This window comes from Bombina bombina, chromosome 2, assembly GCF_027579735.1.
Source record: "Bombina bombina isolate aBomBom1 chromosome 2, aBomBom1.pri, whole genome shotgun sequence".
Taxonomy (NCBI): domain Eukaryota; kingdom Metazoa; phylum Chordata; class Amphibia; order Anura; family Bombinatoridae; genus Bombina; species Bombina bombina.
Genome location: NC_069500.1, coordinates 464,425,543 through 464,453,377, shown reverse-complemented (window position 1 = coordinate 464,453,377; position 27,835 = coordinate 464,425,543). Strand labels below are relative to the sequence as shown.

At 40.8% G+C, this 27,835-nt stretch overlaps 1 protein-coding gene across 1 annotated transcript in view; it reads left to right on the top strand.

Moving 5' to 3' along the window:
• Nucleotides 1-27,835, top strand: part of MYO18B (myosin XVIIIB) — a 1,229,288-nt gene that overhangs the window by 448,244 nt on the left and 753,209 nt on the right. Inside the window, exon 21 of the mRNA XM_053702090.1 lies at nt 26,038-26,248. Within this exon, the coding sequence (XP_053558065.1) occupies nt 26,038-26,248 (211 nt within the window). The remainder of the gene's footprint in view (nt 1-26,037; nt 26,249-27,835) is intronic.

The following is a 27,835-nucleotide window of genomic DNA, read 5'->3' as shown; positions in this document are numbered from 1 at the left end:
ACTTTTTCTAATTAACCTCAGTCACTTCTGGAGGAGAAGTTATTTATTAAATGCTTTTTTTTTCATCTGTTATTAAAAATATTTTGATTATGAACATGTGTCCCCAAACAATAACTTGTGAATGTGTTATAAAACTTTTAGTTTCTCCAACATTGGTGTGTCCGGTCCACGGCGTCATCCTTACTTGTGGGATATTCTCTTCCCCAACAGGAAATGGCAAAGAGTCCCAGCAAAGCTGGCCATATAGTCCCTCCTAGGCTCCGCCCACCCCAGTCATTCTCTTTGCCGTTGCACAGGCAACATCTCCACGGAGATGGTTAAGAGTTTTTTGGTGTTTTAATGTAGTTTTTATTCTTCTATCAAGTGTTTGTTATTTTAAAATAGTGCTGGTATGTACTATTTACTCTGAAACAGAAAAGGATGAAGATTTCTGTTTGTAAGAGGAAGATGATTTTAGCAGACAGTAACTAAAATCGATTGCTGTTTCCACATAGGACTGTTGAGATGAAGAAACTTCAGTTGGGGGAAACAGCAGACTTTTCTGCTTAAGGTATGACTAGCCATATTTCTAACAAGACTGTGTAATGCTGGAAGGCTGTCATTTCCCCTCATGGGGACCGGTAAGCCATTTTCTTAGTCAAACATACAGAATAAAGGGCTTAATAAGGGCTAAAAAACTGGTAGACATTTTTATGGGTAAATCGATTGCTTTATTTGGGCATATTATTCAGATTTAGGCTAACAATTGGCATTTATAATCTTGGGGAACGTTTATAAAACGGCAGGCACTGTGTTGGACACCTTTTTCAGTCAGGGGGCCTTTCTAGTTATAGACTGAGCCTCATTTTCGCACCATTACTGCGCAGTTGTTTTTGGATCGCAGGGCATGCAGATGCATGTGTGAGGATCTAAGAATCACTAAAAAAGCTTCTAGAAGGCATCATTTGGTATTGTATTCCCCTCTGGGTTTGGTTGGGTCTCAGCAAAGACTATAGCTGGGACTGTATAGGGGTTAAATTTTAAAACGGCTCCGGTTCCGTTATTTTAAGGGTTAAAGCTCTGAAATTTGGTGTGCGATACTTTTAATGCTTTAAGACACTGTGGTGAAATTTTGGTAATTTTTGAACAATTCCTTCATACTTTTTCACATATTCAGTAATAGAGTGTTTTCTGTTTGAAATTTAAAGAGACAGTAACGGTTTTATTTTAAAACGTTTTTTGTGCTTTGTTGACAAGTTTAAGCCTGTTTAACATGTCTGTACCTTCAGATAAGCTATGTTCTATATGTATGAAAGCCAATGTGTCTCCCCATTTAAATTTATGTGATAATTGTGCCATAGCGTCCAAACAAAGTAAGGACAGTACTGCCACAGATAATGAAATTGCCCAAGATGATTCCTCAGATGAGGGGAGTAGACATGATACTACATCATCTCCTACTGTGTCTACACCAGTTTTGCCCACGCAGGAGGCCCCTAGTACATCTAGTGCGCCAATACTTATTACCATGCAACAATTAACGGCTGTAATGGATAACTCCATAGCAAATCTTTTATCCAAAATACCTACTTATCAGAGAAAGCGCGATTGCTCTGTTTTAAACACTGAAGAGCAAGAAGGCGCTGATGATAATTGTTCTGTCATACCCTCACACCAATCTGAAGGGGCAATGAGGGAGGTTTTGTCTGATGGAGAAATCTCAGATTCAGGAAAAATTTCTCATCAAGCTGAACCTGATGTTGTGACATTTAAATTTAAATTAGAACATCTCCGCGCACTGCTTAAGGAGGTGTTATCTACTCTGGATGATTGTGACAACTTGGTCATTCCAGAGAAATTATGCAAGATGGACAAGTTCCTAGAGGTTCCGGTGCCCCCCGACGCTTTTCCTATACCCAAGCGGGTGGCGGACATAGTAAATAAGGAGTGGGAAAAGCCCGGCATACCTTTTGTTCCCCCCCCTATATTTAAGAAATTATTTCCTATGGTCGACCCTAGAAAGGACTTATGGCAGACAGTCCCCAAGGTCGAGGGGGCAGTTTCTACTCTAAACAAACGCACTACTATTCCTATTGAAGATAGTTGTGCTTTCAAAGATCCTATGGATAAAAAATTAGAAGGTTTGCTTAAAAAGATTTTTGTACAGCAAGGCTACCTTCTACAACCAATTTCATGCATTGTTCCTGTCACTACGGCAGCGAGGAACTAGAAAAGTCGCTCAGTAGAGAAACTCCATATGAGGAGGTTATGGACAGAGTTAACGCACTTAAATTGGCTAACTCTTTTATTTTAGATGCCGCTTTGCAATTAGCTAGACTAGCGGCGAAAATTCAGGGTTTGCTATCGTGGCGCGCAGAGCGCTTTGGCTAAAGTCTTGGTCAGCGGATGTGTCATCCAAGACAAAATTGCTTAACATCCCTTTCAAGGGTAAAACTTTATTTGGACCAGAATTGAAAGAGATTATTTCAGACATCACTGGGGGAAAGGGCCACGCCCTTCCACAGGATAGGTCTTTTAAGACTAAAAATAAGCCTAATTTTCGTCCTTTTCGCAGAAACGGACCAGCCTCTAATTCTGCATCCTCTAAGCAAGAGGGTAATACCTCACAACCCAAACCAGCCTGGAAACCAATGCAAGGCTGGAACAAGGGTAAGCAGGCCAAGAAGCCTGCCACTGCTAACAAAACAGCATGAAGGAGTATCCCCCGATCCGGGACTGGATCTAGTGGGGGGCAGACTCTCTCTCTTTGCTCAGGCTTGGGCAAGAGATGTTCAGGATCCTTGGGCACTAGAAATAGTTTCTCAAGGTTATCTCCTGGAATTCAAGGAACTACCCCCAAGGGGAAGGTTCCACAGGTCTCACTTATCCTCAAACCAAATAAAGAGACAGGCATTCTTACATTGTGTAGAAGACCTGTTAAAAATGGGAGTGATACACCCAGTTCCAATAAAGGAACAAGGAATGGGATTTTATTCCAATCTGTTCGTAGTTCCCAAAAAGGAGGGAACGTTCAGACCAATTTTGGATTTGAAGATCCTAAACAAATTTCTCAGGGTACCATCGTTCAAAATGGAAACTATTCGAACGATTCTACCCACCATCCAGGAAAGTCAATTTATGACTACCGTGGATCTAAAGGATGCGTACCTACACATTCCTATCCACAAGGAACATCATCAGTTCCTAAGGTTCGCTTTTCTGGACAAGCATTACCAGTTTGTGGCCCTCCCATTCGGGTTGGCCACTGCTCCAAGGATTTTCACAAAGGTGCTAGGGTCCCTTCTAGCGGTTCTAAGACCAAGGGGCATTGCAGTAGTACCTTACTTGGACGACATTCTAATACAAGCGTTGTCTCTGTCAAAAGCAAAGGCTCATACGGAGATCGTTCTAGCCTTTCTCAGATCTCATGAATGGAAGGTGAACAAAGAAAAAAGTTCTCTGTCCCCGTCAACAAGAGTTCCCTTCTTGGGAACAATAATAGATTCCTTAGAAATGAGGATTTTTCTGACAGAGGTCAGAAAATCAAAACTTCTAAGCTCTTGTCAAGTGCTTCATTCTGTTCCTCGTCCTTCCATAGCGCAGTGCATGGAAGTAGTAGGATTGATGGTTGCAACAATGGACATAGTTCCTTTTGCACGAATTCATCTAAGACCATTACAACTGTGCATGCTCAAACAGTGGAATGGGGATTATACAGACTTGTCTCCAATGATTCAAGTAGATCAAAAGACCAGAGATTCACTCCGTTGGTGACTGACCCTGGACAATCTATCCCAGGGAATGAGCTTCCGCAGACCAGAGTGGGTCATTGTCACGACCGACGCCAGTCTGGTGGGCTGGGGCGCGGTCTGGGAATCCCTGAAAGCTCAGGGACTATGGTCTCGGGAAGAGTCTCTTCTCCCGATAAAATTTTTGGAACTGAGAGCGATATTCAATGCTCTCAGAGCTTGGCCTCAACTAGCAAAGGCCAAATTCATAAGGTTTCAATCAGACAACATGACGACTGTTGCATATATCAATCATCAGGGGGGAACAAAGAGTTCCCTGGCGATGAAAGAAGTGACCAAAATAATTCAATGGGCGGAGGATCACTCCTGCCACTTGTCTGCGATCCACATCCCAGGAGTGGAAAATTGGGAAGCGGATTTTCTGAGTCGTCAGACATTCCATCCGGGGGAGTGGGAACTCCATCCGGAAATCTTTGCCCAAATAACTCAATTATGGGGCATTCCAGACATGGATCTGATGGCGTCTCGTCAGAACTTCAAGGTCCCTTGCTACGGGTCCAGATCCAGGGATCCCAAGGCGACTCTAGTAGATGTACTAGTAGCACCTTGGACCTTCAACCTAGCTTATGTATTCCCACCGTTTCCTCTCATTCCCAGGCTAGTAGCCAGGATCAATCAGGAGAGGGCCTCGGTGATCTTGATAGCTCCTGCGTGGCCACGCAGGACTTGGTATGCAGACCTGGTGAATATGTCATCGGCTCCACCATGGAAGCTACCTTTGAGACAGGACCTTCTTGTTCAGGGTCCATTCGAACATCCAAATCTGGTCTCCCTCCAACTGACGGCTTGGAGATTGAACGCTTGATTTTATCAAAGCGTGGGTTTTCAGATTCTGTTATAGATACTCTGGTTCAGGCCAGAAAACCTGTAACTAGAAAAATTTACCATAAGATATGGAAAAAAATATATCTGTTGGTGTGAATCCAAAGGATTTCCATGGAATAAGATAAAAATTCCTAAGATTCTCTCCTTTCTGCAAGAAGGTTTGGAGAAAGGATTATCTGCAAGTTCTCTAAAGGGACAGATCTCTGCTTTATCTGTCTTACTACACAAAAGACTGGCAGCTGTGCCAGATGTTCAAGCATTTGTTCAGGCTTTGGTTCGGATTAAGCCTGTTTACAGACCTTTGACTCCTCCCTGGAGTCTAAATCTAGTTCTTTCAGTTCTTCAAGGGGTTCCGTTTGAACCTTTACATTCCATAGATATTAAGTTACTATCTTGGAAAGTTTTGTTTTTGGTTGCAATTTCTTCTGCTAGAAGAGTTTCAGAGTTATCTGCTCTGCAGTGTTCTCCGCCCTATCTGGTGTTCCATACAGATAAGGTGGTTTTGCGTACTAAGCCTGGTTTTCTTCCTAAAGTTGTTTCTAACAAAAATATTAACCAGGAGATAGTTGTACCTTCTTTGTGTCCGAATCCAGTTTCAAAGAAGGAACGTTTGTTACACAATTTGGACGTTGTCCGTGCTCTAAAGTTCTATTTAGAGGCTACTAAAGATTTCAGACAAACATCCTTCTTGTTCGTCGTTTATTCTGGTAAAAGGAGAGGTCAAAAAGCGACTTCTACCTCTCTTTCCTTTTGGCTTAAAAGCATTATCCGATTGGCTTACGAGACTGCCGGACGGCAGCCTCCTGAAAGAATGACAGCTCACTCCACTAGAGCTGTGGCTTCCACATGGGCCTTCAAGAACGAGGCTTCCGTTGACCAGATATGTAAGGCAGCGACTTGGTCTTCACTGCACACTTTTGCTAAATTTTACAAATTTGATACTTTTGCTTCTTCGGAGGCTATTTTTGGGAGAAAGGTTTTGCAAGCTGTGGTGCCTTCCGTTTAGGTAACCTGATTTGCTCCCTTCCTTCATCCGTGTCCTAAAGCTTTGGTATTGGTTCCCACAAGTAAGGATGACGCCGTGGACCGGACACACCAATGTTGGAGAAAACAGAATTTATGCTTACCTGATAAATTACTTTCTCCAACGGTGTGTCCGGTCCACGGCCCTCCCTGGTTTTTTAATCAGGTCTGATGAATTATTTTCTCTAACTACAGTCACCACGGTACCATATGGTTTCTCCTATATATATTTCCTCCTGTCCGTCGGTCGAATGACTGGGGTGGGCGGAGCCTAGGAGGGACTATATGGCCAGCTTTGCTGGGACTCTTTGCCATTTCCTGTTGGGGAAGAGAATATCCCACAAGTAAGGATGACGCCGTGGACCGGACACACCGTTGGAGAAAGTAATTTATCAGGTAAGCATAAATTCTGTTTTCTGTGCGCCCTTGATCTAAGACAGTGATGGCTAACCTTAGCACTACATTTCCCATGATGCTCAACTTGACTTCAATGTGCCAAAGCATCAAGGGAAATTTAGTTTTAAAACATCTGGGGTGCCAAGGTTAGCCATCACTGATACGTATAACAATTCCTGTTAGTAAGGTGAGGTCCATCAAAATACATTAGAAATTAAAATTTTACCTTGATAGATGATTTATCTCATACTGGGCCCGATGATCTAAGCTTTGCCAGATCAGATGTGGTTTTCCTCATGGACCCTCACAAGAGCTGCCCCTGGTGGAATTATCGTAAAAAAGGGGCAGTCCCTGCGAGTGGTGAGATGTCTCCTGTTGAAACATATGGAGCTCGCTGAAAAGGGACACTTCGCTTTGTAGAGCAAAGTTAGCAAGGATCAGGGGGTGCACTTTAAAAAGTAAATCCTGGCTGAGAAAAAAAAGTTAGGCAAAGGGCTTTAACATTGAGATACATATATACACATTTCTAAATATGTATACATATGTATATGTGGCACACAGTGACTGGAGGAGGATGGGGCTCCTAGAGACACACACAGAAAAGACATCCTCAGCTGCAGGCCTCAGCTGATAACCTGTCCCTAACACCTGATCCACTTCAGATTACATTAGGCATGTTTTTTATTTAAAAAGATACTGATTTATTGTACCTTCATAAAAATAATGTTACTGTGCAAATGTAATTATTTGTGTCTGAGTGTGTATCTTTGTCTGTACTTGCGCCTGTGTGTGTGTGTATTTCTGTGGGTGTCTGTGTGAATATGTGTCTGTTTCTGTGGGTGTCTATGTGAGTGTGTGTCTGAGCAGTGGTGTCACCAGGGGGGGCCCATGGGGACACTAGCCATTCTGGCAAAATTGCTGCCCCACCTCCTAAATATGATCAGCCCTAATTTGCCCATTACCACTTTGCCCAGGTTCCCCAGCTCTGCCAGACCCCGCCCATGGTGAAAACTGATCTGCCCACAGACGGCAAACTCATCCCCATTGTGGCTCCGCTCTCTAAAACACAAGTGGGCCTGCAGCAAGTGTCCACCTATAAAAAATCCTGGAGACGCCACTGCATCTGGGTGTGTCTGTGTATGAGTGTGTGAGTCTGTCTAAATTTGTGTTTATCTGTGTGTGTTTCTGTGTTTGTGCATGTTGTACTGCCTTTACAAATTTTTCAAGCATGAATACACTCAAGGATAATGTGTGCACACATTTTAGTCGATTGGTCAAAAATGTCACATGTCAAAGGGAGGACAAGCTCCTGATCAATGGTAAAGGGTCTGCCGTGTCTGTAATTATCCCTTAACAAATTCCTCCTTGTCATATTTCAGCCACTGTGTCACACGGTTGCCCACACCCACTACAGGTGCCCACTGAGACACCTTTTACCCTATGGTACCACACAATTTAAAGTATCTACCCACCCACTATGACTCATATCCAACAAACAGCTCTTCTACCATCAGTGAGTCCAAATATAAGAAAAAAAATAGTTCTGTTTTTTTAGCTAAGATTCATTGAGGACTTCCTCTTTTCTGCCCCTTAGTAGACAAATATTGGATTCAGATTTGTTACCGTTATTTCCTATGGTAATAGCAAATATAAACAACTAATATTAACAAAATATCTTACACTACTATTTTAACAATTAAAAGAACCTGATTGAATTTGAGTCACCGAGGCACAGAAGGTACACAGCTGCATGTTCCAATAGCTCTAGTCAAAGTGATTAAAAATGTCCTTCTCTAGTCTCTCACCTCTTTATGCTAGGTTAAGCCTTGATTAGACAAGCCTGTATGATTAAGTCCAACATTTACTGCCTAACTGGCTGTCCCTAGCATCAGTCATTAGTAATTTTATGACAGGACAGTATATCAAGCATAGGAGCTGATTAAACAAACAATATAACTCCTTTCCCCCCTTCCTGCACCTTTATTGGTGCCAAATGGCATGAACAAATGAACAAATCGATTTTGTCTGTTTTGTCCAGTAACGTATTCGACTGTTCATGTATCAAACAACTCAACAAATCAGCAAAACTGTAGATCCCACGTTAATCTTGTATCATATTTAAATTAAATAAATTGATGTTTTTGTTTCCTCTTTATGCTCACCTTTTCCAACCCTTTTCCATCCCTCTACATTCCTTTTTCAAACATTCCATCTTTTTACCATAAAAACAAAATGTCCATTACATTTACCAGTTTATAAAACCCTTTAGGCCTAGATTACGAGTGGAGCACAAAATTGCTTTTTTCGCGAGCCCTATATTTGCATTTCACTCAGTAATACCAGCGCACGCATTATAAGTTAGGTGCAATGCAAATACGACCTCACGTTCACATTGCCTGGAAGCCTTGCACTCATGACAGCGCACTTCCATAGGCTCCATTGGGAGCTTCACTCTCACGGCAAAGTATCTAGTGCAACGTTGGACAGAAAAATAAAAAATAAATATATATATGAATATTTACATATATATTTATCTGTTTCTATGTGTCTATACACATATTAACACATAAATATATATGTATAGAAGCATATACATATATATTTAAAGTTTAATCACAGTCATTCATAGACCGCAATGTAAAGTGCCTTTTTTTCCAAACAACCCACATCCCTCCCACATTAAACCCTTATAACTGCTTTGTGCAGTTTTAAACAATAAATAAAGATGCTCATCATTTTATTTTATAATGAACTACTGTCCACTTTATTTGGTGGGCAACTGGGGCACATTTTTCTTTAATTAACTAGAGGTCTGACCTCTGGTTAATTGTGCTAAGCGCAAAGTGCTCCCATGAGCTCGCAGGAGCATTAACCGGCCACTTGTAATGGCTGGCTATTTAACTTGCGCCCGTAAAGTGGCAAATTTGCCACTTTATGGGCGCACAGTAAAATAGTGCTCCACTTGTAATCTAGCCCTTAATGTTTATGATATATACATTTAAGCCTAGGTACCCTTAGAGATTTAAATTGTATTAACTGTTGATAACATTTAAATCCTGTTGATAAAGTTGGTATCCCCAGATGTTGACAACTGTACTTATGCCTTACTCTAAATATTTATAAAGGTACAAATTCCCAAATCCGGAATTCTAAAATCCAAACTTTTTAATAAATTGTTTTAAAAAATAAAATTATAAAAAAAAAATAACTTTTCTTTCCTAAGATATGGAGAGTCCACAACGTCATTCCAATTACTAGTGGGAATATCACTCCTGACCAGCAGGGGGAGGAAAAAAGCACCACAGCAAAACTGTTAAGTGTCACTCCCCTACTCATAATCCCCAGTCATTCTCTTTGCCTCTGTCAATGGAGGAGGTGAAGTTTGGTGTCAGAAGAAAAATTTTAACTACAAGCAAGTTTATTTGGGTTTAGCTGTGTCCACGTCAATCTCTGCAGTAGAGAAGTGGTGGCTTTTAAGCAGTTAGAAAGTGTGAGGTAATCCTTGCTTGGTTTTCTAACTTGTTTGCTGCCCAGTGTATAGAAAGCCAGAGTAGGTTACTCTTTTTTTTCTCTTTCTACAGGTCTCTGTAAGGAGTATGTGTCCTTTCACACCTTGTAAGCAGTCTACCTGCCAGACAGCTAGATTTGCAGGTAAGTGCTTGTGTCTTCTAGGTTATGGAGACTTGCACTAAGAAGAGTTTTCCTGCAGTTCTTATAGGGACATATTTAATCCTTTAGGAAGGATTTTATTTGGCAGTTGCAGGCACTTGAATATGTGTGAGACTATAGAGGTTAATTTCCTTATATTGTGGGAAACATACCCTGAGGCCGTTAATTTAGTTTAGTTGTACATGGCTAGCACTTTCAGTTACTCTTTTAAACTTGGGATATGTTATTTTTTATTCATATAAGGCTGGGGCAAGATCGTTATCATTAACTTGTCACCATTGCTAAATGTAATCAGCAGTTGTGTAAATATAGCACGCTGTTAGTTCTCTGCCCATTTCATTTCTATGCCGATCACATGACCCCTCCCCTTTCTCTGGCTTTGAACGGTGCTGCGCCATTTTAAGCTGCCTCTGAGTGTGGAAAGAATTAAGAAAACTTCTCTTGAATTCGAACTGTCAGGTAGGACACCTCAGTAAACCTGAGGTGTAGAGGTACATTTTATTTTTTGTCTGGAAAGCGCAAAAATATTGAGTAACTTTGCAAATTATGAAACAAGTTTAAAGTTCAAGTGCATTTAATTTTCCGGGAATTATAAAATAATTTAAAAGTGAAAGTGTTTTTTATTTTCTGCTCCTATGGATAAATGCTTATTGTGTCTTGAGGCCCATATTGTTTTACCTATGCAATTTTGTTCCTCATGTTTAAAAAAGACTTTAAAAAATAAAGATAAACTTTTTGTTCCTCAGCCTCATGTCTCTCAGGATGATGATGTTCAGGCATTGCCACAGCTTTCTCCTCAAACATCCCAAGCCTCAATGGCTACACATATAGTGCCCTGATATTCCTCTCAGCCTCCTCGAGGAGTTTATTTGCCATCAGATTTTTCTGCTAAAGTATCCTCTGTGGCATCAGCGGCTTTATCTGCTTTTCCTATGTTGGGGAAGCACAAGAGGAAATCTAAAAATTTGTCAGAATATAAGGTGTCTGCTCCGTCTGCAGCTACGCAGGTTGCTTTCTCTCATAAGTCTGATGAGGATGCCTCAGTAGCCTCTGAGGGTGAAATCTCAGATTCGGACAGTATAATTCCTTTGCCTGATGCTGAAGAAGTAAACTTCAGATTTAAGCTTGAACACCTTCGTGGAGGTATTAGCACACTTGGACGACTGACCCTAAGAAATCTAGTAAACGTAATAAATACTATGATGTTCCTTCCTCTGTGGAAGTGTTTCCTGTTCCACAGAGGAAGGAGATTATTTCAGGGGAATGGGAGAAGCCAGGGATACCTTTCTCCACATCTCCCATTTTTTAAAAAATTTGCCCTGTCGCTGACTCCATTAAAGATTCATGGCGCATGGTGCTTAAAGTAGAAGGGGCTATTTCTACTCTGGCTAAGAGAACTATGATCCCTATAGAGGATAACTGCTCCTTTAAGGATCCCATGGACAAGATGCTGGAGGCTTATTTATAAAAGATGTATGTTCATCAGGGTCTTCAATGACAACCTGCAGTTTGTATTGCTACAGTATCTGGCCTTGTCTGAATCAATTTTGGTAGAGACTCCGTTAGAGGAGATCCAAGATAGGATTAAGGCTATCAAACTGGTCAATTACTTTATTTCTGATGCTAACATGCAAGTTATTAGACTGGGAGCCAAGATGTCTGGTTTCTCTGTCCTAGCCTACAGGTCAGCTAATGTTACCTCCAAGTCCAAGCTTCTGGTGCTTCCTTACAAGGGTAAAACCTTGTTTGGACCTGGTCTGGCAGAAATAATTTTGGATATTACGGGCGGAAAAGGGTCTTTTCTTCCACAAGACAAGAAGAACAAACCTAAATGACGTCAAAGTAATTTTTGTTCCTTTGTCATTTCAAAGGTCAAAAGTCTTTCTCTCCTTCTTCCAAGAAGGAGCAGTCTTGGATCAAGGGGAAGCAATCAAAGAAGCCCTCAGCTGAGTCTAAGTCAGCATGAAGGGTTGGCCCCCAGGTCGGGATTGGATCATGTGGGGGGCAGACTTTGCCTGTTTTGTCAAGCATGGATACGAGATGTCCCAGATCCTTCGGCTGTGGATATAGTATCTTAGGGTTACAAAATAGAATTCAAAACGTTTCCTCCCAGAGGCAGATTCCACCTCTCAAGATTGTCTGCAGTCCAGGTAAAGAGAGAGGGATTCTTGAACTGTGTTCAGCACCTTTTCTCTCTGGGAGTGATTGTTCCAGTTCCACTAAGGGAACAGGGTCTAGGATTTTATTCAAATATCTTTGTGATTCCCAAAAAAGAGGAAACTTTTTGACCCATTTTACATTTGAAGTGTCTCAACAAATTTCTCAGAGTACCGTCATTCAAGAGGGTCAGTTCATGATGACCATAGACCTGAAGGACATGTATCTTCATGTTCCCATCCACAGAGATCATCACAAATTCCTGAAATTCACTTTTCTAGACAAGCACTCTCAGTTTGTGGCTCTTCCGTTTGACCTTGCCACAGCTCCCAGAATTTTCTCAAAGGTTCTGGGGGCTCTCTTGGCAGTGGTCAGGTCTCGGGGAATTGCAGTGGTGCCCTATCTGGATGACATATTGGTTCAGGCACCATCTTTTCAACAGCAAACTCTCATACAGAGATCTTGTTGTCTTTTCTACGTTCCCACGGATGGAAAGTGAATCTGAAAAAGAGTTCCCTTGTTCCATCTACCAGGGTGGTTTTCTTAGGGACCATAATAGATTCCCTATCTATGAAATTTTTTCTAACAGAGGTCAGAAAATCCAAAATTCTCTCCTCTTGCCTCTCTTTACAGTCTACAGATCAATGTATGGAGGTAATTGGTCTGATGGTCGCTTCCATGGACATCATTCCCTTTGCTCGATTCCATTTGAGAGCTCTGCAATTATGCATGCTCAGGCAATAGAACAGAGACCATTCGGACCTTCTCAGAGGATAGATCTAAACCAGTTGACAAGAGATTCTCCCATGGTGGCTTTCTCAGGAGCATCTGTCTCAGGGCACATGCTTACGGAGACCTTCCTGGGTGATTGTGACCACGGACGCCAGCCTGCTAGGCTGGGGAGCAGTCTGAGAATCGTTAAAGGTGCAGAAACTATGGACTCGGGAGGAGTCTGCTCTCCCCATAAACATCTTGGAGTTGAGAATGATTTACAATGGTCTGATGGCTTGGCCTCAATTGTCCTTAGTCCGGTTTATCAGGTTCCAATTGGACAACATCACCTCAGTGGTTACATAAACCACCAGGGAGGAACTCGGAATTGCTTAGCCATGAAGGAGGTGGCTCGGATTATTCAGTGGGCGGAAGCTCACAATTGTTGTCTATCTGCCATCCACATTCCAGGAGTAGACAACTGGGAGGTGGATTTCCTGAGCAGAAAGACCTTTCATCCTGGGAAGTGGGCTCTCCATCCGCAGGTGTTCTTCAGGTTAACCCTCAAGTGGGGGGTGCCGGAGTTGAATCTGATGGCATCTTGGCAGAATGCCAAGCTTCCAATGTATGGTTCAAGGTCAAGAGATTTGCAGGCCGCTCGGATAGATGCTCTGGCGGTTCCTTGGGTTTTTGGTCTAGCATATCTGTTTCCTCCGTTTGCGCTCCTTCCACGGGTCATTGCTCGTATCAAACAGGAGAGAGCGCTGGTTATTCTAATAGCTCCTGCATGGCCTCACAGGATCTGGTATGCAGACCTAGTGAAGATGTCATCTCTGCCTCCTTGGAGGTTGTCTCTGAGGAAGGACCTTCTAACTCAGTGTCCATTCCTCCATCCAAATCTCATTTCTCTGAAGCCGACTACTTGAAGATTGAACGCTAAGTTCTGGCTAAGCGTGGGTTTTCTGAGTCAGTCATGGAGACCATGCTGCAGGCTCGCAAGCCTGTTACTCATAAAATTTACCATAAGGTATGGCATAAATACCTTTATTAATGTGAATCGAAGGGCTACTCTTGGAGTAGGGTCAGGATTCCTAGAATTTAGTCTTTTCTCCAGCAAGTTCTGGATAAAGGTGGTTGTCAGTCAGTTCTCTGAAAGGTCAGATTTCTGCATTATCTATTATTTTACATAAGTGTCTGGCGGATGTGCCAGATGTTCAATCTTTTTGTCAGACCCTGGTCAGATTCATGCCTGTGTTTAAATGAAATTGTTGTTCCTTCTCTCTGTCCTAATCCTTCTTCCCTTAAGGAACGTCTGTTGCACAACTTGGATGTTGTGCGTGCTCTAAAATTCTACCTTCAGGCGACTAAGGATTTTCGCAGTCTTCTGCCCTGTTTGTTTGTTTCTCAGGAAAGCATAAGGGTAAGAAGGCTACTGCTACTTCTCTTTCCCTCTGGTTGAGAAGTATAATTCATTTTTCTTATGAGACTGCTGGTCAGCAGCCTCCAGAGAGAATCACAGCTCATTCCACTAGGGCAGTCTCCTCTTCTTGGGCTTTAAAAAATGAAACTTCTGTAAAACAGATTTGCAAGGCTGCACCTTGGCCCTCTCTGCATACTTTTTCCAAATTTGATACTTTTGCCTCAGCTGAGGCCTCTTTTGGGAGAAAGGTTCTTCAAGTGGTGGTGCCTTCTGTTTAGGTCTGCCTGTCTTGTTCTCCCTCCCTATTCATTCCTAGGGAAGGGCGAATGTGTAAATTTTCGAATTTCGAATGTAGAACGAATGTTATTACCGAAATTCGAATTCTAAATCCGAATGTCGATAAGAACGAATATTCTTAAAAATTCGAAAATCGAATGTTATTTACAGTTTTCGAATGTCACTTTTGAATTCGAATGTTTATAATTATATCGAATGTCCACATTCGAAATTTCGAATTTAACATTCTATTTAACAAATACTATTCAGAAGTTGAATAGTTCATGTGGAAGGGCGGGAATCTAGTAAATTGATACATAATAGATACAAATATATCATTTTTAATGTTTCCATATAGAATATTGCATAATTCGAATATTACATTTAAAGAAAGCATTAGAAATACTATTACAAACATATAAAACATAATTTATGCTTACCTGATAAATTTATTTCTCTTGTAGTGTATCCAGTCCACGGATCATCCATTACTTATGGAATATATTCTCCTTCCCAACAGGAAGCTGCAAGAGTCCACCCACAGCAAAGCTGCTATATAGCTCCTCCCCTAACTGCCATATTCAGTCATTTGACCGAAAACATGCAGAGAAAGGAAAAACCATAGGGTGCAGTGGTGACTGTAGTTCAAATGAAAAAATTACCTGCCTTAAAGTGACAGGGCGGGCCGTGGACTGGATACACTACAAGAGAAATAAATTTATCAGGTAAGCATAAATTATGTTTTCTCTTGTTAAGTGTATCCAGTCCACGGATCATCCATTACTTATGGAATACCAATACCAAAGCTAAAGTACACGGATGATGGGAGGGACAAGGCAGGTACTTAAACGGAAGTTACCACTGCCTGTAAAAAAAACCCTTTCTCCCAAAAATAGCCTCCGAAGAAGCAAGGTATCAAATTTGTTAAATTTGAAAAGTATGAAGCGCAGACCAAGACTCCGTCTTGTAAATCTGTTCAACAGAAGCCACATTTAAAAAAAAGGCCCAAGTGAAAACCACAGCTCTAGTAGAATGAGCTGTAATCCCTTCAGGAGGCTGCTGTCCAGCAGTCTCATAAGCTAAATGAATTATGCTTTTTAACCAAAAAGACAGAGAGGCTGCTGAAGTCTTTTGACCTCTCCTCTGTCCAGAATAGACAACAAACAAGGTGAACGTTTGATGAAAACTGTAGTAGCTTGTAAGTAAAACTTTAAAGCACAAACCACGTCCAATATTGTGTAATAGACGTTCCTTCTTTGAGGAAGGATTAGGATACAAGCATGGAACAACTATCTCTTGAGTGATGTACTTGTTAGATACCACCTTAGGAAAAAAAACCAGGTTGGTACACAGGACTACCTTATCCGTACGAAGGACCAGATAAGGAGAATCACATTGTAACACAGATAACTTGGAGACTCTACGAGTCGAGGAATTAGCTACCCAAAAGGAACTTTCCAAGATAAAGATTGATATCTATGGAACAAAAAAGGTTCAAACGGAACTTCTTGAAGAACCTTAAGAATCAGGTTTAAGCTCCATGGCGGAGCAACAGTTTTAAACACAGGCTTGGATCTAACCAAAGCCTGACCAAATGCCTGAACGTCTAGAATACCTGCCAGACGCTTGTGCAAAAAAATAGACAGAGTAAAAATCTGTCCCCTTTTAAGGAATTAGCTGACAACCCTTTTCTCAAAAACATCTTGGAGAAAAGATAATATCCTGGGAATCCAGACTTTACTCCATGAGTAACCCTTGGATTCATAACAATCAGATATTTACACCATATCTATGTTCAATTTTCCTAGAGACAGGCTTTCATGTCTGTATTAAAGGTATCAATGACTGACTCGGAGAAGCCATGCTTTGATAACATCAAGCGTTCAGTCTTCAGGCAGTCCATCTCAGATTGATTCTATTTAGATGGTTGAAAGGACCCTGAGGTAGAGGGACCTGTCTCAGAAGCAGAGACCGTGATGGAAAGGATGACATGTCCACCAGATCTGCATACCAGGTCCTGCGTGGCTACGCAGGCGCTGTCAAAAACACCAAAGCCCTCTCCTGCTTGGTCTTGACCTCCGGAGGAAATCCCACTCCCCCGGAAGAAAAGTCTGACGACTTAGAAAATCCACCTCCCAGTTCTCAACACCTGGGATATGGATAGCTGATAGACAAGAGTGAGTCTCTGTCCAGTGAATTATTGTAAGACTTCTAACATCGCTAGGGAACTTCTGTTCCCCCTTGATGGCTGATGTAAGCCACAGTCGTGTATATTGTCCGACTGAGTATGATGTACCTCAGAGTTGCTAACTGAGGCCAAGTCTGAAGAGCATGGAATATCACTCCCAGTTCCAGAATATTTATTAGAAGGAGGGTCTCCTCCTAAGTCCACTATCCCTGAGCCTTCAGGGAGTTCCAGACTGCATCCCAACCTAAAAGGCTGGCATCTATTGTAACAATTGTCCCATCTGACCTGCGGAAGGTCATACCCTTGGACAGATGGACCCGACATAGTCACCAGAGAAGAGAATCTCTGGTCTCTTGGTCCAGGTTTAACAGGGGGACAAATCTGTGTAATCCCCGTTCCTCTGACTGAGCATGCATAGTTGCAGCGGTCTGAAATGTAGACGTGCAAACGGTACTATGTCCCTTGCCGCTACAATTAAGCCGATTTCATTCATGTACTGAGCCACCGAAGGGCGCAGATGGGATGAAAAAACACGGCAGAAATTTAGAAACTTTTGACAACCTGGACTCCGTCAGGTAAATTTTCATTTCTACAGAATCTATCAGAGTCCCTAGGAGGGAAACCCTTGAGATTGGGGATAGAGAACTCTTTCCTTGTTCACTTTCCACCCATGTGATCTCAGAAATGCCAGTACTACGTCCGTATGAGACTGGGCAATTTGGATGTTTGACGCCTGTATCAGGATGTCGTCTAAATAAGGGGCCACTTCTATGCCCCGCGGTCTAAGGACCGCCAAAGCGACCCCAGAACCTCCATAAAGATTCTTGGGGCTGTAGATATACCAAAGGAAAGAGCTACAAACTGGTAATGCCTGTCTAGAAAGGCAAACCTGAAAAACGATGGTGATCTTTATGCATCACAATGTGAGGATAAGCATCCTTCAAATCCATTGTAGTCCTCTATTGACTCTCCTGGATCATAGTTAAGATGGTACGAATAGTTTCCATCTTAAATGACGGAATTCTGAGGAATTTGTTTAAGATCTTTAGATCCAAAATAGGTCTGAAGGTTCCCTCTCCTCCACAAACAGATTTGAGTAAAAACTCTGTCCCTGTTCCTCTCTTGGAACTGGATGGATCTCGTACACAATGTAAGAATGCCTCCTTCTTTATCTGGTTTGCAGATAATTGTGAAAAGCGAAATCTCCCCTTTTTTTTGGGGGGAATCTTTGAAATCCAGAAGATATCTCTGGGATATAAATTCCAATGCCTAGGGATCCTGGGCATCTCTTGCCCACGCCTGGGCAAAGAATGAAAGTCTGCCCCCTATAGGATCCGTTACCGGATAGGGAGCCGTTCTACATGCTGTCTTAGAGGCAGCAGCAGGCTCCTTGGCCTGCTTATCTTTGTTCCAGGTCCGATTGTCTCCAGACCGCCTTGGACTGAGCAAAAATTCCCTCTTGTTTTGCCTTAGAGGAAGAGGATGCCACACCTGCCCTGAAGTTTTTAAAAGGCACGAAAATTAGACTTTTTTTTTTTTTTTTTTTTTTTGGCCCTTGATTTGGACCTATCCTGAGGAAGGGCATGACCTTTTCCTCCAGTGATATAAGCAATAATCTCCTTCAAACCAGGACCGAATAGGGTCTGCCCCTTGAAGGGAAGTTAAGTAGCTTATTTATTAAAGTCACGACAGCTGACCATGATATAAGCCATAGCGCTCTGCGCGCCAGTATAGTAAAAAAACTGAATTCTTAGCTGTTAGTCTAGTCAAATGAACAAGGCATCAGAAAACAAAGGAATTGGCTAGCATAAGCTTGTCAAATATATTCATCCAATGGAGTCGCTTAACTGTAAAGTCTCATCAAGAGACTCAACCCAGAACGCCGCAGCAGCAGTGACAGAAGCAATGTATGCAAGGGGCTGCAGGATAAAACCCTGTTGAATAAACATTTTTTATCCATTGGATCTAAAAAGCACAACTGTCCTCGTCAGAGGTAGTGGTACGCTTAGCTATAGTAGAAACTCTTCTCTCCACCTTAGGAACTGTCTGCCAGAAGTCCCGTGTGGTGGTAACTATTAGAAAACATTCTTCTAAAAAATAGGAGGGGAAGAGAACGGCACACCTGGTCTATCCCATTCCTTATTAAAAAAATTTTTTAGTAAACCTCTTTAGGTATTGGAAAAACATCAGTACACACCGGCACTGCATATTATTTATCCAGTCTACACAATTTCTCTGGCCCTGCGATTGTACACATTCATTCAGAGCAGCCAAAGCCTCCCTGAGCAACAAGTGGAGGTTCTCAAGCATAAATTTTAAATGTAGAAATATCAGAATCAGGTTAAATCATCTTCCCTGAGTCAAAAAAAAAAAAATCACCCACAGACTAAGCATATTGTGAGGTAGTATCATACATGGTTCTTAAAGCGTCTGTATGCTCTGTATCTACCCCCAGAGCTAACTGCTTTCCTTTAATTTCAGGTAGTCTGACTAATACTGCTGCCAGAATATTATTCACCACCTTTGCCATGTCTTGTAAAATAAACGCTATGGGCGCCCTTGATGTACTTGGCGCCATTTGAGCATGAGTCCCTGAAGCGGGAGTCGAAGGGTCTGAAACGTGGGGAGAGTTAGTCGGCATAACTTTCCCCTCAACAGAATCCCCTGGTAAAAGAAACGCTATGGGTGCCCTTGATGTACTTGGCGCCATTTGAGCGTGAGTCCCTAAAGCGGGAGTCAAAAGGTCTGACACGTGGGGAGAGTTAGTCGGCATAACTACCCCCACGACAGAATCCTCTGGTGATAATGTTTTTAAAGACAAAAAATGATCTTTATTGTTTAACATGAAATCAGTACATCTGGTACACATTCTAAGATGGGGTTCCACCATGGCTTTAAAACATAATGAACACAGAGCTTCCTCTATGTTAGACATGTTAGAACAGACTAATAATGAGACTAGTAAGCTTGGAAAACACTTTAAATCAAGTTAACAAGCAAATATATAAAACGTTACTGTGCCCTTAAGAGAAACAAATTTTGTCAAAATTTGAAAAACAGTGAAAAAAAAAAAAAAAAAAAAAGGCAGTAAAACAAATGAAATTTTTACAGTACATGTAATAAGGTAACAGAGCATTGCACCCACTTGCAAATGGATGATTAACCCCTTAATGCAAAAAACAGATAAAAAAAAAAAAAGACATAGACGTTTTTAAAAACAGACACAACAAACTGCCACAGCCAACAGTGGGAAGCTTCAGTTAACTGTTTCTATGCAAAATTTAAGCCAGCCATGTGGAAAAAACTTAGGCCCCAATAAGTTTTATCACCAAACATATGTTAAAAAACGATTAAACATGCCAGCAAACGTTTTAAAACACATTTTTACAAGAGTATGTATCTCTATTAATAAGCCTGATACCAGCCGCTTTTACTGCATTTAAGGCTATACCAACATTACAGTGTTATCACCAATGTACGTTTAAAAAACGATTAAACATGCCAGCAAACGTTTTAAAACACATTTTTATAAGAGTATGTATCTCTATTAAGCCTGATACCAGTCGCTGCATTTAAGGCTTTACTTACATTACTTCGGTATCAGCAGTATTTTCTTAGTCAATTCCATTCCTAGAAAAATATTTTACTGCACATACCTTATCTCCAGGAAAACCTGCACGCCATTCCCCCTCTGAAGTACCTCACTCCTCAGAATGTGTGAGAACAGCAAATGGATCTTAGTTACGTCTGCTAAGATCATAGAAAAACGCAGGCAGATTCTTCTTCCAAATACTGCCTGAGATAAACAGCACACTCCGGTGCCATTTAAAAATAACAAACTTTTGATTGAAGAATAAACTAAGTAGAAAGCACCACAGACTCTCACAACCTCCTATCTATGTTGAGGCTTGCAAGAGAATGACTGAATATGGCAGTTAGGGGAGGAGCTATATAGCAGCTTTGCTGTGGGTGGACTCTTGCAGCTTCCTGTTGGGAAGGAGAATATATTCCATAAGTAATGGATGATCCGTGGACTGGATACACTTAACAAGAGAAATTCGAATTTTTCAAATTCGAATATTGCATAATTCGAATATTACATTTAAAGAAAAAGCATTAGAAATACTATTACAATCTAAATTCGAATTTTTCGAAAATAATATTTTCGAATGTAATCGTAAAATTCGAAACCGAACATTCGAAAATCGAATGTTAGAATGTTATGTAAACATTCGAAATTCGATTAGAACGAACGAATGTGTTAAAATTTGTGCCGTTTTTCGAATGTTGCGAAACATTCGCCCATCCCTATTCATTCTGTGTCCTCAAGCTTGGGTATTTATTGCCACTAGTAATTGGAATTTAATTATCTGATGAATGCTGCTCTTCAGTTCAGTTCACACATATGCCTAGCACATTATATAGTCATTAACTATTCCTTTAAATAAACAAGACATATTCTAGGAGCAATGCAGTTAGATAGAATGTGGTGCCTTATACTAAAAGGTGTGAACAGTATAGTATGTGAATAGTATAGTATGTGAATAGTGTTTTAGAAAAAGCTAAATCATTTAAAGGGACAGTAAAGTCAAAATTAAACATTCATGATTTAGATAGAGCATGCAATTTTACGCAACTTTCCAGTTTACTGCTACTATCAATTTTTTTTGTTTTCTTTGTATTCTTTGTTGAAGAGTCAACCTAGGTAGGCTGAAATAAATTTAGGAGCATGCATGTGTTGTTTGTATTATATGGCAGCAGTGTTTGCAGCTATGTATAACATTGTTATAAACATTGCTGCAAACACTGGTACCAGATGTCTAAAGACGCTCCCGAGCTCACCTTGTATTACTCTTTAACAAAGGATACCAAGAGAACTAAGAACAATTGATATAAGCAGTAAACTGGAACATTGTTTAAAATGTAATGCTGTCTCGAATATAGTTAAGTTTTCTGCCCCTTTAAATATAAAAATAAGTTTGATATGTGAATACATTATGGATTCATGGATTCTAGAGCTGACCTTATCTCTTTCAGTTATTCAGTTATGACAGAGGATTTGTTCAGTTAATGTGGATGGTTTGTAGTCACATTTAATTTGCATGGGAAGTATTGGCTGGACTAGTGGAATGAATAATTGAATACTCTCCAGTCACTTAGGCCTAGATTTAGAGTTTGGCAGTAGCCGTGAAAACCAGCGTTAGAGGCTCCTAACGCTGGTTTTAGGCTACCGCCGGTATTTGGAGTCAGGGTCTAACGCTCACTTTTCAGCCGCGACTTTTCCATACTGCAGATCCCCTTACGTCAATTGCGTATCCCATCTTTTCAATGGGATCTTTCTAACTCCGGTATTTAGAGTCGTGTCTGAAGTAAGCGTGAGAAATCTAACGACAAAACTCCAGCCGCAGAAAAAAGTCAGTAGTTAAGAGCTTTCTGGGCTAACACCGGTTCATAAAGCTCTTAACTACTGTGCTCTAAAGTACACTAACACCCATAAACTACCTATGTACCCCTAAACCGAGGTCCCCCCACATCGCCGCCACTCGATTACATTTTTTTAACCCCTAATCTGCCGACCGCCACCTACGTTATACTTATGTACCCCTAATCTGCTGCCCCTAACACCGCCGACCCCTATATTATATTTATTAACCCCTAACCTGCCCCCCACAACGTCGCCGCCAGCTACCTACAATAATTAACCCCTAATCTGCCGACCGCAAAGAGCCGCCACCTACATTATAGCTATGTACCCCTAATCTGCTGCCCCTAATCAGAATCAAGTTCAATCCGATTGGCTGATCCGATCAGCCAATCAGATTGAGCTTGCATTCTATTGGCTGATCGGAACAGCCAATAGAATGCGAGCTCAATCTGATTGGCTGATTCCATCAGCCAATCAGAATTTTCCTACCTTAATTCTGATTGGCTGATAGAATCCTATCAGCCAATCGGAATTCGAGGGACGCCATCTTGGATGACGTCCCTTAAAGGAACCGTCATTCGTTGGGAAGTCGTCGGTGAAGATGGATGTTCCGCGTCGGCGGGATGAACACGGATCCTGAAGAAAGAATATTGAAGATGCCGTTGATAGAAGACTTCAGCCGGATCATGGACCTCTTCAGCTCCCGCTTGGATGAAGACTTCAGCCGGATCATGGACCTCTTCAGCCCCCCGCTTGGGCTTGGATCATGACATCGGAGGAGCTCTTCTGGATCGATCGGTGAACCTGGTATGGTGAAGATAAGGTAGGAAGATCTTCAGAGGCTTAGTGTTAGGTTTATTTAAGGGGGGTTTGGGTTAGATTAGGGGTATGTGGGTGGTGGGTTGTAATGTTGGGGGGGTATTGTATGTGTTTTTTTTACAGGCAAAAGAGCTGAATTCTTTGGGGCATGCCCCGCAAAGGGCCCTGTTCAGGGCTGGTAAGGTAAAAGAGCTTTGAACTTTTGTAATTTAGAATAGGGTAGGGCATTTTTTTATTTTGGGGGTCTTTGTTATTTTATTAGGGGGCTTAGAGTAGGTGTAATTAGTTTAAAATTGTTGTAATTTACCTGTAAAATAAATATAAATCCTAAAATAGCTATAATATAATTATAATTTATATTGTAGCTATATTAGGATTTATTTTTCAGGTAAGTATTTAGCTTTAAATAGGAATAATTTATTTAATAAGAGTTAATTTATTTAGTTAGATTTAAATTATATTTAACTTAGGGGGGTGTTAGTGTTAGGGTTAGACTTAGCTTTAGGGGTTAATACATTTATTAGAATAGCGGTGAGCTCCTGTCGGCAGATTAGGGGTTAATACTTGAAATTAGGTGTCGGCAATGTTAGGGAGGGCAGATTAGGGGTTAATACTATTTATTATAGGGTTATTGAGGCGGGAGTGAGGCGGATTAGGGGTTAATACATTTATTATAGTAGCGCTCAGGTCTGGTCGGTAGATTAGGGGTTAATAAGTGTAGTTAGGTGGAGGCGACGTTGGGGGCGGCAGATTAGGGGTTAATAAATATAATATAGGGGTCGGCGATGTTAGGGCAGCAGATTAGGGGTACATAGGGATAATGTAGGTGGCGGGGGTGTACGGAGCAGCAGATTAGGGGTTAAAAATAATATGCAGGGGTCAGCGATAGCGGGGGCGGCAGATTAGGGGTTAATAAGTGTAAGGTTAGGGGTGTTTAGACTCGGGGTACATGTTAGAGTGTTAGGTGCAGACGTAGGAAGTGTTTCCCCATAGCAAACAATGGGGCTGCGTTAGGAGCTGAACGCAGCTTTTTTGCAGGTGTTAGGTTTTTTTTCAGCTCAAACAGCCCCATTGTTTTCTATGGGGGAATCGTGCACGAGCACGTTTTTGAAGCTGGCCGCGTCCGTAAGCAACTCTGGTATCGAGAGTTGAAATTGCGTTAAATATGCTCTACGCTCCTTTTTTGGAGCCTAACGCAGCCATTCTGTGGACTCTCAATACCAGAGTTATTTTAAAGGTGCGGCCAGAAAAAAGCTAGCGTTAGCTACGCGGGTCGTTACAGACAAAACTCTAAATCTAGCCGTGCGTCTTTAAAGTAACAGTGTACTCCAATTTGTATATAGCAGCCTGTAATAGACATTACTATAAAGAAGAATATGCACAGATACTGATATATAAATCCAGTATAAAACCTATTAAAAACTTACTTAGAAGCTCCCAGTTTAGCACCATTTATGAGGTTAGGCTGGACACCCAGTAAAAGGGGCTGAGAAAGCAGGAAGAGCAGATACTCCCCCCTCAGCTGCATATGAAAAGACCCATTGTCCCTTTAATTATTTCCCTTGCTGCAAGCTTGCATGTCAGACACTGCTCTCCAAAAACTATCTAGGGAAACAATGGACTGATGTGTAAGCCCCAGAGCAGCAATTAAGTAAATTGAAAATATATCTTAAATTTGCATACTCTGAATAATTCATTTTTACTTTCATGTCTCTTTAACTCTCTCCTTGCTCTGTCTATAGCACTTGACAGGTGAAAATAGCGTTAAACGTAGTTATAGGGACATGAAACCCAAAATATTTCTTTCATGATTGAGATAGAATATTCAATTTTAAACAAATTTCCAATGTACATTTGTTATATAATTTGCCTTGCTCTCTTGGTATACTTTGTTTATAAGCATTCCTAGGCAGGCTCAGGAGCAGCATTGCGCTACTGGGAGCTAGCTGCTGGTTGATGGCTGTACATATATGCCTTTTGCTATTGGCTCCCTTAGAGAGGCACATTAACAGTTACGTACAAGTAATAAGGGGTTTATCGCAGCTGCTTGCGCTCGTCAGGTTTTCTGATCGTATTACAAGTTGAAAGTAAACATGATCGCTTGAGCGCAATTGAAGTTAATGTGGATTGGGTTAGCGCAACTTCAGATGTGTGGCTAACTGTTTTGCGAAACAAAAAAGTGTCACAAAACACATTAAAAATACATTACAAAGTATAGTTACATTTATAACGTTATCTAATAAAAATTATTTAAAAAAATGTTGCACAAAAAAGTTTTAAGGGCTCAAAGATATGAGGTCTCAGGTGTTAGAGAAAAGAAGACGGCAAAGGGCTTTAACATAGAGATACATACATATGCATATGTAAATATGTATGTGTATATATATATATATATATGTCTATGGGGCCAATTTATCAAAGTGCGAGCGGACATGATACAATGTAGCGTATAATTTCCTCCGCACATCGATAAATGCCGGCCGCATACGCTGTCGGAATTTATCATTGCACAAGCAGTTCTGGTGAACTGCTTGTGCAATGCCGCCCCCTGCAGATTCGCGGCCAATCGGCCACTAGCAGGGGGTGTCAATCAGCACGATCGTATAGGATCGGGCGGATTGATGTCTGCGGCCTCAGAGCAGGCGGACAAGTTATTGAGCAGCGGTCTTTAGACGGCTGCTTCATATCTACTGTTTCCAGCGAGCCTGAAGGCTCGTGCAGAAACAGGGGCATCAAGCTCCATTCAGAGCTTGATAATTCTGCCCCTATATGTGTGTACATATGTATTTATGTATTTATATGTGTATATGTATTTACAGACATATTTACACATATAAACACATAAATACAAATATATAGACATAAATATAAGTGAATTGGAGCCCTTTGCAGTCAAGTAAATGAAAACATGTAAAAACTTTTTTTCATATTTGATAAATTGTTATATTCTGTATTTACTGTAAATATTTCACATTCCAATGTTCTGCACATAGGGGAATATGTTCAATATATTTCTAAAAAGATATTCCTATATATATTCTGTATATATCCAAACCTATATGTGCAAAACCATCAGATATACTTATTTTAGTAGGGTTAAATATTCACTGAAATCCTAAAATTCTACAGTTCCAACATGACAATTTATATTTGTTGTAGTGTCTTTTACTATTTAAATTTTTTTGATGTGTTGATTCATATTGTTACCAGAATTTACATTTTTGTGGAAATGTTTGTTCTACATCTGTGGGGAAAATACAGAATACATAGAAATAAGAAATTATTATAACATAAAATGATCTTACACAATTTAATTTTCTGGTTTCCTTCTTTGCCCCAGGATGCTTTGATGAATTTGCTAAAACGGTCCCAGATACATTTTGTACACTGTCTGGTGCCCAGACTGGGAATGGATGGCACGGAATGCAAAACCTTACAACTGTGCAGAAGAGCAGCAGGAGATCCAATTAATGCTCATATTGATGTCCCCACTGTAAGAACTCAGCTTGCAGGAGCACAGCTTTTAGATGCAATGCGTCTCTGCAGGATAGGTAAGAGACAAGTGTATTTATTGGCTAGACAAAGGCTAATTTGTGTCATATGCATATATGAACCAGTTTAGTTATTTCATTACACTATTCCAAATAATATTAAAACCAATATGTAGCAGACCCACAATATCTCATTTAATCTCTGAATCAATTGTTTATTGAATCCTATTTGGTTTATTATTAATTATATTTCATTTTAATTTCTTGCATTGCATGTAAACATTGTATGTTACCCCAAAATGTTTTTATTTGCACTTTTTTCAAACTATGGGGTCTGTTTATCAAGCAGCGGATACTGCTTTGGAGGCCCATCGTTTCAGGCTACACCTACACATACATAAACATAAATAGAGATGTATACAAATACACGTACATATGTACAAACACATACATAAACACATACATACATATATATATATATGTACATACATAAACATATGTAGCTACGCATACATAGATACACATACATATATAGCTACACCTACATACATATATATATATATAAGTAAAGTAAAGTTCACTGTGACTATCCTTGAGTTCACTCAAATACTGATATTATAAAACAAAGTTCAAATTCCAGAGGATAAATGTCCTTAAGCGAACAAACAAACAAATAAATATATTTATTCTCGGAATTGTATCCTGCAGATGCCCCCTATACACGCCTCACAATAACCTCCTGTGTGGAAGCAGTTAACTTCAGGGCTCATGAAATTGCCATAGAGAGATCACAAGTCACAATCAGTACCAGTGTAGGAGTAACAAACAATTGCCATAAGCATTCAGACAACACAGACGGAGGATGAGAATCAAGGGAAACCGTGTTCCCAAGAGGCACTACCGCCTCAACTCACCACCTCAAAGGTGCTTTGATCATCCCTTCCTCCAATGGCTCCTCGTTGAAGTCCTGTATGGGCAAAGGCAAACTCTTGGAGCCCGCTTGGTGAACACTGCAGCGTCTCTGTGAAGCGTCCCACTATGCGGGAGGGGGTGTGTTCCGGCCGTCTCTCAACACGTGGTATCCGTGGACCAATCCGGAACAGGTATTAGCACTTGCATGGAAATCCTCTAGGAAACTTTGGAGCTCACGTCCTGAAACCGCTGCTGCAGCCCAGAAAAATAATAAACAGCAAAGAAGAGATATTGCAGACAGCGGTTTGTAGTAGTAAAAACACAGTCTTTATTTGAACAAGTTTAAAACACTCCAGAGGTCAGCACGGGTACATCACAACGAATAGTACGCTAACCTGTTTCGGCCCTCAGGCCGTAATCATAGCTAAAGGACAATACACCTGAGCCACTTAAAAAGGCACCAGGATCACCTTGATTGGGTAAAATCAAATAACACATTGTGAGAAAGAATAACCCTATGGGTACTTATATAAATTTATATAGCCTGTTGTCAACTCCGTTAAGATATGTACTTATATTAAATGACAGATCAAAAAATAAATAAATAAATTAAATATTTGTGTTTATATATATATATATATATATGTTTGTTTATACCTGTACATACACATAATTATGATAATTATGGTTAACCTATAAACCCAACAGCTAATAGCTGTATTATTAATGGCAATA